This window comes from Leucoraja erinacea, chromosome 27 (genome assembly GCF_028641065.1).
Source record: "Leucoraja erinacea ecotype New England chromosome 27, Leri_hhj_1, whole genome shotgun sequence".
NCBI classification, from domain to species: Eukaryota; Metazoa; Chordata; class Chondrichthyes; order Rajiformes; family Rajidae; genus Leucoraja; species Leucoraja erinaceus.
Window position 1 is genome coordinate 6,257,651 of NC_073403.1, and position 12,881 is coordinate 6,270,531.

General features: G+C 47.4%; 1 protein-coding gene across 1 annotated transcript in view; it reads right to left on the bottom strand.

The window, feature by feature from the left end:
- Positions 1-625: 625 nt before the first annotated feature.
- Positions 626-12,881, bottom strand: part of odad4 (outer dynein arm docking complex subunit 4) — a 47,545-nt gene continuing 35,289 nt past the window's right edge. The window contains 1 exon segment of the mRNA XM_055656928.1: positions 626-1,121. Coding sequence (XP_055512903.1) covers positions 805-1,121 — 317 coding nt within the window. The 3' untranslated portion in view covers positions 626-804.

Below are 12,881 nucleotides of genomic sequence, written 5' to 3' on the forward strand. Positions count from 1 at the left end.
CACCCGTGGCCAGGATCAAACCCAGGTCTCTGGCGCTTTAGGGTCTTTTTAAGAGCATGGATCCAGGAGAAAGAGGGTGAGTGAAACTGGGGTGTGAGTAAATAAGAAGCGTTTCTCCCAGCGGGCCGGGTGAAATTCCCACTGGAGATGGTGTTTGCAGGTTGACATTATTCAGGGAGGTTTTATGCTGGAAAATAGCAAAACTAAATGCACCATCAAAACTCAGGAGTCAAATTTCTCTACAGGCACTAAAAAGTTAAACATTCTTAATTGTTGCAATACGTCCCTGCCTCAACTACCTCTTCCGGCAGCTAATTCCATGCACCCACCTCTGTGTGGAAAAGTTACCCCTCAGATTCCCATTAAATCTTTCCTCCCTTACCTTAAATCTATGTCGATTCCGCTACTCTGGGCAAGAGATTCTGGGCGTGTGAATGATCTATTCCTCTCATGATTTTATACACCGCTATAACATCGCCCTTCATCCTCCTGCGCTCCAAAGAATAGATGTCAGCAGAGGCCTTGTTGAATAGTAGTACAGGTTTGAAGACCGAATGGCCTTCTCCCAGCTCTTTCCAGTGATTTGAATGAGATGCAGCAACAAATAGTTGACCAGTGGTCTGATCAGAGCCCAATGGGAATGCAATTAAGTAGAAGAAACAAGTTTATTTATATCCATAAAATCTACTCTCTGTTTACTAGACCAGACTTGAGCAATTAACAAGAGAATAATTAAATCAAAGCAAAATGGAGCTGATGGGGGTTGGGTTTGTTGACTTTTATCAGATTAGAGGTAGGGTTATTCTAGACGTTTAACACCTCCTTTAGCCCCTCAGTGGCGTCCGTTCTCGCTCCTTGACCCACTTCTTCTTCAGTATCTTCAGCATCTTCCTCAGCATCTTCTTCCTTATCTTCATCCTTCTCAGCATCTTCTGCTTCCTCCTCCTCCTCCTCTTCCTCTGCTGCTTTTTCCGTCTCTTCCTCCACTACCTCTTCTTCCACTGCCTCTGCTTCCTCAGCCTCCGCCTGGTCTTTTCCCGCCACTTCTGCTGCAGTCTCTTCCTCTGGCGATGTCTTTTTCAATTCAGCAGCATCTGTATCATCATTTCGCACCTTTGGCACTGTGGAAGAAAAAAACAAAAGTTTGCAGGGGCTGTAATGACAGGAAGACTTATTCAACTGCTTCCCTCGGTTTTTTTCTCCCTCGATTCAGTACAGCGCGGAAACAGGCACGTCGGCTCACCGAGTCCACACCAACCAGTGACCCCAACACAAGCCTACACACACTAGGGGAGAATTTGCACTTATACCAAGTCAATTAACCTACAAATCTGTACGTCTTTGGAGTGTGGGATGAAACCGAAGATCTCGGAGAAAACCCACGCAGTCACGTGGAGAACGTCCAAACTCCATACAGACAGCGCCCGTAGACGGGATCGAACCCGGGTCTCTGGCGCTGTGAGGTAGCAGCTCTACCGCTGCGCCAGCATGCCGCCATTTCATTTCAAACATTATTTTTACAAGTAATCGCCCTAATTCTTTACCACTGACCACTGCTACATCAGATATCCATTATCAATCTGTAGCATAAAGAACTGCAGATGCTGGTTTATACCAAAGATAGGCACAAAGTGCTGGAGTAACTCAGCAGGTCACGCAGCATCTCCGGAGAATAAGGATGGATGACGTTTTGGGTATGAAGAAGGGTCCACACCCGAAACGTCACCCATCCTTTTTCTTCAGAGATGCTGAGTTACTCTAGCGTTGTGTCTATCTTTGGTTTAAACCCACATTTATAGCTCCTTCCTACACAGCGAGGTGAAAATGCCTGAAATATGATCTCATCTAAAGCAGGCCATTCCCTCCACAAACTGTTAATGATGTGCTGTAAGAATAGATGGGACTTTTGAAAATGTCCCAAAAGTGCCGGGCTTTCATGTCAACGCAGTGTTTTGTCCAGTGGCCACAGGAATACCTGGTGAACTCGAGCCAATGGGCCCAGTGGATGAAGGAGAATGGTTGTGGTTGGAGACAACCACTGCGGCCCAGAACCTCACTAAGGCAGGAGGTCCTCATGGTAGTGTCCTGCCCACGGCCAGATCAGTCACTCATCAATCTCCTTCCTTCCATCAGAAGGTCAGAATGGAGTTACCGTGGATATGCAAAGTAAAGTGTCAAGATATTCACTAATAATCCCTTTATCCTGAATCTGTATACTGTGGACGGCTTGATTGCAATCACATTGTCATTTTAGTGATTGGATAACACTCAACAAAAAGCTTCTCACTGGATCTTGGTACATGTGACAATAGTAAACTAAACTAATCGCACAGTGTTCCATTTCATTCACAACAGCAAGTGAACCAGGATATGCCTACACTGGGCATGACCCAGACAACATCCATGCATGGGCTAGTAGAATAGAATAGAATATAGAATAGAATAGTTTCTTTATTGTCATTGTAACATGAACCATGTACAACAAAATTTAAAAATGTCAGCCAGTCAGTGCACCATTCAAACATTTCTAAAAGCTAACGATACATACAAGATAAAATATTAAAAGATAAACAACTAAAATAAATATCATGAATATCATAGTAAGTGGCGAGTGACATTCCTGTCATGCTAAACAATGGACATCTCTACCTGGAGATGTCCAACCCACCCACCTGGTCATTCAGTAGCACAGCTATCACCAAATCCTGGCAGTTCCATTGACCATGAACTTACCTGGACCAGCCACATGAATACCATGGTGACTGGAGCAGGTCAGAGACCATGTATTCTGTGGTAAGTCGGATGTGTGTTGAAATGCTCTCCACTTGTGTAGATGTACAGCTCCGACAACACTGGATGCCATTGAGGACAAAGCACCCTCGCAACCACCTTAACCATCCATTCCCTCCACCACAATCTACTAAATGCACTGCAATTACTCACCCAGACAACTTCAACAGCACCTCCAGAAACTGATGAGATCCAACATGAAGTAGGACAAGGGCAGTGGATGTCTTGGATCACCATTACCTGCTGGTTCCCCTACAAAGTCACACACCATCTTGCCTTGGAAATAGATTCTGGTCTTTCATTGTTATGGGTCTGTGGAGACCCGGCATGGAAACAGGCCCTTCGGCCCATCGAGTCCACGCCAACAATCCATCACCCAACTGTTCACATTAGTTGCACGCTATTCCACCTTCTCATCCACTCTCTACACACTGGGGACAATTAACCTACAAACCCGCACACCTTTGCGATGTGGGAGGAAACCCACACAGTCAAACCGTGTAAACTCCACACAGACAGCACCCGAGGTCAGGATTGAACCTGGGTCTCTGGCGCTGTGAGGCAATGGCTCTACCCGCTGCTGCTCCTGGAACTCTCATCAGCTTGATCGTCAGGGCAGCAGCAGTTCAGAGTTCAGAGCGGTTCATTTAGCAATTAGCCGTGGGCAATATGTACTGCCCCAACCACAGGAGCCTCGATCCTGGAAATAAATAGATAGATCGATAGGTAGACAGATAGATAGATAAATAATCCATCTGTTTAACCCACAGATTATGTTCCTCTGGCCACCCAGAATAACGTTGCCAATGCCTGTACTATTAGGGAATTCGATCTACAGTATCAGAATGTTTCATGTGCCTAATTAAAATTTCTCTTCAGTTTTAGTTATACAGCGTGGAAACAGGCCCTTCGGCCCACCGGGTCCATGCCGACCAGCGATCCCTGCATATTAACACTATCCAACACACACAGGGGACTTTTTTTTAAATATACCTGCAAACCTGTACGTCTTTGGAGTGTGGGAAAAAATCGAAGTTCTCTGAGAAAACCCACGCGGTGATGGGGAGAACGTACAAACTCCGTACAGGCATCACCCGTAGTCGCAATTGAACCTGGGTCTCCGGCGCTGAAAGGCAGCAACTCTACCGCTGCACCACCGTGTCGTTATTCAACCAATATAACATTTCATTATTTATTATATTCTTAGACACAATCTGCTGACCCCAATATCCCAGCCTCTCTTATACAGGCTGGCCCCAGGTAACTCAGAGATTTCCTTTCTACTGATATCCGTGAGTCCAGTTTACCTGCCCGCCTGCTGAAAAATGCCCCCAAGTCACTCGACACGTGATCATTGCAGCAGAAGGTACAGAAGCTTGAAAGCGCGCCACACCAGACTCGGGCACAGCTTCCTCCCCTCTGTTATCAGGCTTCTGAACGGTTCTTCCATAAGCTGGGGTACTGTCCCTGGAAAGGGAGCACGGGGTGTCCATGGGGACTCTGGAGGCCTTCCGTCAGTGCGGGGGGGGGGGGGTCAAGTGTATTGGAGATAAAGTTGACAATATTTTAATCTACTAACTGATCACCTGGAACTGATGCGCTACAATGCTGAGAACTATATTCTGCAGTCTGTATCTCCCCCTTTGCTCTACATGTTGTACTTGAGTTCAGCTCGATTGCATTTATGCGTAGTATTATCTGATCTGATCAGATAGAATGCAAAAACAAAGCTTTTCACTGTACCTCGGTACACGTAAACAATTGCTACGTTGCCAACAAATTAGAGAACCAGAGAAATGTCCAGGGTCAACAGGGAAACCATTGTGAATGCAGATTTGTGAACAGGCCTCACCCTCAACTCCTCCCAGGCCCTGTCGCTTGATACTCACCTTCACCCCTTCTCTGTTCCCACAACCCAAAATATTGCCTCTGGTTCTCTTTCCACACGTTCTGCCAAACCGGCTGAGTGTTTCCCCTATTTTCCATTCTCATTAATTAGTAAGGTAAAGCCATGAGTACCTGTTGCCTGCCAGGGCCCGACTATGGGGCGTGTACACATTGGTTACTGCCTACACAACCTACCCTCAGAAACGCTTTTTTCATTCACACTCTTCTTCTCAGTTTGTTCCTCAGCTGTACTGGCATCTATTGCAGGAAAATACAAGATTATATATCTGCAGCTTCATCACTAAGACAGAGACCCGCATCCCGTGATGGCCTTTATTCTGTTCAGAAACATTAATTCCCATTTCACACGCGGTAAATTACTGTCAATGGTGATCATCTTTGTTTAGTTTCAGTGATGCAGCGTGGAAAGAGGCCCTTCGGCCCACCAAGTCCGCGCCGACCAGCAACCTTGGACACTTGCACTATCCTACACACCTGGGAGAATTTACATTTTTTGCCGAAGCCAATTAATCTACAAACCTGTCATGTTCACACAGAGAGTTGTGAGTCTGAGGAATTCTCTGTCTCAGAGGGCGGTGGAGGCCGGTTCTCTGGATATTTTCAAGAGAGCTAGATAGGGCTCTTAAAGATAGCGTAGTCAGGGGATATGGGGAGAAGGCAGGAACGGGGTACTGGTTGGGGATGATCAGCCATGATCACATTGAATGGCGGTGCTGGCTCGAAGGGCCGAATGGCCTACTCCTGCACCTATTGTCTACTGTTTATTGCCTTTGGAGTATGGGTGGAAACCGGAGCACCCGGAGAAAGCCCACGCGGTCACAGGAAGAACGTGCAAACGCCGTACAGACAGCAGCCGTGGTCAGGATTGAACCCAGGTTTCTGGCGCTGTAAGGCAGCAACTCTACCACGTTGCCCCCTAATTTGCCAAGCTGCTAACTTGATAACGATTAAGAAAGAACTGCAGAAGCTGGTAAAATCGAAGGTAGACAAAATGCTGGAGTAACTCAGCGGGTGAGGCAGCATCTCTGGAGCGAATGAATTGGTGACGTAAAGGTCACCTATTCCTTCTCTCCATAGATGCTGCCTCACCCGCTGAGTTACTCCAGCATTTTGTGTCTACCATGCTAACTGGGTAGCTGAATTTCACACAGCAAGATCCCACAAACAGAGCTGATGTTACAGGTGCACCTTTGAGACCACGGCCATCTTGAGCTGGTGTTTGTGACCCAGTCCTAACGCCTCCAGATGAGGCTTCAATTGTCCTCATCACCTCTGACTGGAGTGCAGCCAGCCGCCATTTGGAGTTATAGTCATAGAGTGATACACTGTGGAAACAGGCCCTTCGGCCCAACTTGCCCACACTGGCCAACATGTCTCAGCTACACCAGTCCCACCTGCCTGCGTTTGGTCTATATCCCTCTAAACCTGTCCTATCCATGCACCTGCCTGCACCTTAAACGTTGGGATAGTCGCTTGCCTCAACCACCTCCTCTCACAGAGAGTGGTGAGTCTGTGGAATTCTCTGCCTCAGAGGGCGGTGGAGGCACGTTCTCTGGATGCTTTCAAGAGAGAGCTAGATAGGGCTCTTAGAAATAGCGGAGTCAGGGGATATGGGGAGAAGGCAGGAACGGGGATGGGGATGATTGGTGATGATCAGCCATGATCACATTGAATGGCGGTGTTGGCTCGTAGGGCCAAATGGCCTACTCCTGCACCTATTGTCTACTGTCTATTGGCAGCTCGTTCCCTGCACCCACCACCCTCTGTGTGGTCTCTTCAGTGCTTCTTTGGGGGGGATGTTTGCAGCAATACAGGACGGCGTTTCAACAAGGGGGAAATCACCCTCTTTGTACTCAAGGAGTGGGATTGGAGCCCACAGCCTCCTGCCTCAGGAACCATCCGTGTGGAGAAAACTGCACCTCGTCAAAACAACAAAAGTGTAATTCTGCTTTAGGTGAAAGATCTTTAGTGCTGCCTGCGAATGAAATAATACAAAATATAAAGTATAGAAACAAGGAACTGCAGATGCCGGTTAATATGCCAGGATACAGAATCCTGCAATGCTATAAACTCAGATGGTCACGGGGAGAACGCACAAACTCCATACAGACAGCACCCGTAGTCAGGATCGAACCCGGATCTCTGGCGCTGTGACTCAGCAACTTTAACACTGTGACGTGAAATTAGACCGCATCATCCTGACTACGGGAGCTTGTCTGTATGGAGTTTGTATGCTCCCCCCGTGACCTGCATGGGCTATGTTCAACATTTATACCAACTATTTATGAGATTCATGCAACACTAAACATCAGTGATGTTGACTCCATCTACACCTCACGCTGCCTGGGCAAGGCCAGCAGCATCATCAAAGACCAGTCTCATCCCAGTCATCCTTCCTACTCAACCCCATTCTCCTGCCTTCTCCCCATAACCTTTGAAACCCTTACCAATCAAGAACCCGTCAATTTCTGCTTTAAAAATACTGAATGAGTTGGCCTCCACATTCCACATTCCTCTTGCTAGATTCTTCTTTCATGTCCATCTTCCAAGTTTCAAATGTTGACCTGGTTGTCATCGTCCGTCCTGAAAAGGACACAAGCTTCTGCTGACAATCAGTGGGAGCCATCACTTGTTGCAATAGATGATGGTGGTAGCAGAATTAGCTCAGGATACTTCCAGTTTCCTGCCCCAGTTTTCTGCTGTGGGGCTGTTAAATTCCTCCTCATCTCCTTTCTAAAGGTAAGTCCAAGATTCTCGTATATGTTGATCCATTCAGCTCTTTAAGACAGGAGATTGACAGATTGACAGAAAGAACTTTTTTCACGCAGAGAGTGGTGAATCTCTGGAACTCTCTGCCACAGAGGGTAGTTGAGGCCACTTCATTGGCTATATTTAAGAGGGAGTTAGATGTGGCCCTTGTGGCTAAGGGGATCAGGGGGTATGGAGAGAAGGCAGGTACGGGATACTGAGTTGGATGATCAGCCATGATCATATTGAATGGCGGTGCAGGCTCGAAGGGCCGAATGGCCTACTCCTGCACCTAATTTCTATGTTTCTATGATTCTTGATTAGTGCGGGTGTCAGGGGTTATGGGGAGAAGGCAGGAGCATGGGGTGGAACTGGAGAGATAGAACAGCCATGATTAAATGGCGGAGTAGACTTGATGGGCCAAATGGCCTAATTCTGCTCCTGTCACTTAAGTTCGATGTAAAAATCCAAAGGTTATCCAATGGAGTCACTTTCATCCCCAGCCCTGTTTCTCCCTCCTCTTCAGACGATAATAGGCTCCCCACTAAAGGTTCTCACAAGATGGACACAAAATGCTGGAGTAACTCAGCGGGTCAGACAGCATCTCTGGAGAAAAGGAATAGGCGATGTTTCGGGTCGACACCCTTCTTCAGACTCCACCTGAATTGTCACCTATTCCTTTCCTCCAGAGATGCTGCCTGACCCGCTGAGTTACTCCAGCTTTTTGTGTCTACCTTCGGTTTAAACCAGCATCTGCGGTTCCTTCCTACACAGTTCCCACAGGCCATGCTTCACCCGCTCCTGCTCCACACGTGCCTCACGGAAGCACCTTCACTGGTTACCTTTGTCCTCGTTGAATACCTCCAGCTTTTGGATCGCCGCATGGGTTTCAGAAGCGGTGATGCCTGGCGTGGAAGAGTCACGGATTACACTATAAGACGGGATCTTATAGAAACATATAACATTCTTAAGGGATTGGACAGGCTAGATGCAGGAAAAATGCATTGTACCGGGCCCTGGTGAGACCACACCTGGAGTATTGTGTGCAATTTTGGTCTCCTAATTTGAGGAAGGACATTATTGCTATTGAGGGAGTGCAGCGTAGGTGCACCAGGTCAATTCCCGGGATGGCGGGACTGACGTATGATGAAAGAATAGGTCGACTGGGCTTGGAATCACTGGAATTTAGAAGCATGAAAGGGAATCTTACAAAAACATATACAATTCTTAAAGGATTGGACAGGCAATCCTTAAAGGATGCAGGAAAAATGTTCCCGAATTTGAGGGGCTCCAGAACCAGGGGTCACAGTTTAAGAATAAGGGGTCGGCCATTTAGGACTGAGATGAGGAAAAACGTTTTCTCCCAGAGAGTTGGAAAGCAAGAGGATTGGGTAATGTTTAAAGAACAACAGAAGATAACTAAAAAGACAATACGGGGAGAAAAGATGAGGTACGAAGGTAAACTAGACAAGAATATAAAGCAGGATAGTAAAAGCTTCTTTAGGCATGTGAGGAGGAAAAAATTAGTTAAGACCAAAGTTGGACCCTTGAAGACCGAAAAAGATGAATTTATTATGGGGAACAAGGCAATGGCAGATGAGTTGAACAGGTACTTTGGATCTGTCTTCACTAAGGAGGACACAAACAATCTTCCTGATATAGTAGTGGCCAGAGGATCTGGGGTGACGGAGGAACTGAAGGAAATCCATGTTAGGCAGGAAATGGTGTTGGGTAGACTGATTGGACTGAAGGCTGATAAATCCTCAGGGCCCGATGGTCTGCATCCCAGGGTACCTAAGGAAGTGGCTCTAGAAATCGTGGATGCATTGGTGATAATTTTCCAAAGTTCTATAGACTCGGGATCAGTTCCTGTGGATTGGAGGGTAGCTAATGTTATCCCACTTTTTAAGAAAGGTGGGAGAGAGAAAACAGGGAATTATAGACCAGTTAGCCTGACATCGGTGGTGGGGAAGATGCTGGAGTCAATTATAAAAGATGAGATAGCCGCACATTTGGATAGCAATAACAGGATCGGTTCGAGTCAGCATGGATTTACGAAGGGGAAATCATGCTTGACTAATCTTCTGGAATTGTTTGAAGATGTAACGAGGAAAATGGACAAGGGAGAGCCCGTGGATGTAGTGTACCTGGACTCAGAAAGCATTTGATAAGGTCCCACACAGGAGATTAGTGGGCAAAATTAGGGCAGATAGAGAAGTGGTTGGCAAACAGGAAACAAAGCGTAGGGATTAACGGGTCCCGTTCAGAATGGTAGGCAGTGACTAGTGAGGTACCGCAAGGCTCGGTGCTAGGACCGCAGCTATTTACAATATAGATCAATGATTTGGATGAAGGGATTCAAAGTAACATTAGCACATTTGCAGATGACACAAAACTTGGTGGCAGTGTGAACTGTGAGGAGGATGCTATGAGAATGCAGGGTGACTTGGACAGGTTGGAGGAGTGGGCAGATGCATGGCAGATGAAGTTTAATGCAGATAAATGTGAGGTTTTCCACTTTGGTATAAAAAACAGGAAGGCAGATTACTATCTAAATGCCGTCAAGTTGGTAAAAGGGGAAGTACAACGGGATCTGGGGTTCCTTGTTCATCAGTCTATGAAAGTAAGCATGCAGGTACAGTAGGCAGTGAAGAAAGCGAATGGCATGTTCGCCTTTATAACAAGAGGAATTGAGTATAGGAGGAAAGAGGTCCTTCTGCAGTTGTACAGAGCCCCAGTGAGACCGCACCTGGAGTATTGTGTGCAGTTTTGGTCCCCTAATTTGAGGAAGGACATTCTTGCTATTAACCATATAACCATATAACAATTACAGCACGGAAACAGGCCAACTCGGCCCTTCTAGTCCGTGCCGAACACTTATTCTCCCCTAGTCCCATCTACCTGCACTCAGACCATAACCCTCCATTCCTTTCCCGTCCATATACCTATCCAATTTATTTTTAAGGATTGAGGGAGTACAGCGTAGGTTTACAAGGTTAATTCCCGGGATGGCGGGACTGTCATATGCTGAGAGAATGGAGCGGCTGGGCTTGTACACTCTGGAGTTTAGAGGGATGAGAGGGGATCTTTTTGAAACATATAAGATTGTTAAGGGTTTGGACAGGCTAGAGGCAGGAAACATATTCCCGATGTTGGGGGAGTCCCGAACCAGGGGCCACAGTTTAAGACTAAGGAGTAAGCCATTTAAAACGGAGATGAGGAAACACTTTTTCTCACAGAAAGTGGTGAGTATGTGGAATTCTCTGCCTCAGAGGGCAGTGGAGGCAGATTCTCTGGATGCTTTCAAGAGAGAGCTAGATAGGGCTCTTAAAGATAACAGAGTCAGGGGATATGGGGAGAAGGCAGGAACGGGGTACTGATTGGGGATGATCAGCCATGATCACATTGAATGGTGGTGCTGGATCGAAGGGCCAAATGACCTACTCCTGCACCTATTGTCTATTGTCTATTGTGAATCTGTGGAATTCTCTGCCACATAAGGCTGTGGAGGCCAATTCACTGGATGTTTTCAAGAGGGAGTTAGATTTAGCTGTTTGGCCTAAAGGAATCAAGGGATATGGGAGAAAGCAGGAACGGGGTACTGATTGTGGATGATCAGCCATGATCATATTGAATGGCGGTGCTGTCTCGAAGGGCCGAATGGCGGACTCCTGCACCTATGTCTCTACACTGGTGGAAGCGATTAAACAAACGCAAGGAGCTGCTGCCTCCCACTGAGACTGGGGCGCTGTGCTGACACCAGGCACCTGGGCCAGTGAACAAAGCCACTCGCTCACCCCCCCAGAGGATTCCAGACCCAGGGTTGTGTTTGAACTCCACCCCCCCCCCCCCCCCCCCCCCCCCCACACACATGCCCCACACACGCACCTGCCCGCTGTACCACTGTGCCGTCCCAATTGCAGGCACAGGCCAAATGCAGAGAGGGATGCGATTGAATATGGATCTGGTTCAACCTACTGGTGTAAGACACTAACATACATACTCATCATTGGTGTAAAACATTCATGCACACACTGGCTACTGGTGTGAGACACTCTCATGGTGGGCACTGCCACTGTGAACCTACCCGAATTCGTACCCCAATTCCCGTCTGCTCGGCTGGTACGGGGTGTGTTAGGTAAAAGGTGAATGTCGCTTTCTGGAGGTTGAAGTGGATAAACAGCACGTTACACAAAGTTTCACTGGCTGTCCTGTTAACCCCTTCACCTCCTTGTTCTCAAGAGCCAGACGTTTACTGAGAATCTACAAGGTTGCTTTTCCCTGTACCTCAGTATACCTGACAATAAATGCACCTGTGCAGGGTTGTGTGTGGAGTGGATGGGGCTGAGATACAGTGCCCTCCATAATCATGGGGGCCAAAGACCCATCATTTATTTATTTGCCTCTGTACACCACAATTTGATATTTGTAATAGAAAAAAAAAATCACATGTGGTTAAAGTGCACATGGTCAGATTTTATTAAAGGCTATTTAACCCCAACCCTAACCCCAAAGAACTAACTAACCAACTAAAGGGCCTGTCCCACTTTCACGACCTAATTCACGACCTTTTTTACTCGTGGGCATTTTTCATCATGCTAGAAAAAAAACGCCCCGACCTACTTGATGCCACGAGTACCTACGACTAGCATCATGGACTGCTACGACCTACCTACGACCTCATGACGACCATGCTGTGAGTATGAGTCAAGGGCAAACTCGGCAGAGGTCGTGAATTATGTTGTGAAAGTGGGACTAACTCCAACGCTGCCTCGTGCCACACCCGCTCCTGCTCCACACGTGCCACAGGGAAGCACCTTCACGCCCCGCTGGTTACCTGTGTCATCGATGATTACATCCGTCTTTGGGGTCGCAGCAGGGGTTCCAGAAGGGGTGATGCCTGGCGTGGAAGAGTCACGAATTACACTATAAGACGGGATCTTACAGAAAGATATAACAATCGTACAGGATTGGACGGGCTGGATGCAGGAAAAATGTTCCCCGTGTTGGGGGAGTCACAATTGAAGAATTATGGAGGATTATGCAGCTCTTTGGGCTAACAGAATCAAGGGATATGGGGAGAAAGCAGGAACAGGGTACTCATTTTGGATGATCAGCCATGATCATATTGAATGGCGGTGCTGGCTCGAAGGGCCGAGTGGCCGACTCCTGCACCTATTGTCTATGTTTCTACACTGGTGGAAGGTGATGAAACAAACGCAAGGGACTGCTGCTTGTGAAGCTGTGGATATGCAGGGATTGGGCTGCTTTGGGAAGCGGAGAGTGTCTGTGAAAGATTAGGCTTCACTGGTGGTGACATCGTAGGGTGGAGGCCCAGTTCTTGGTAATCACGTGACTCACCTGTTGCCACCGAGTCTGGACCTCTGAGAGAGTTTCAGGTAGCTCCTGCCCATGTGACCCACCGAGCCTGGCCT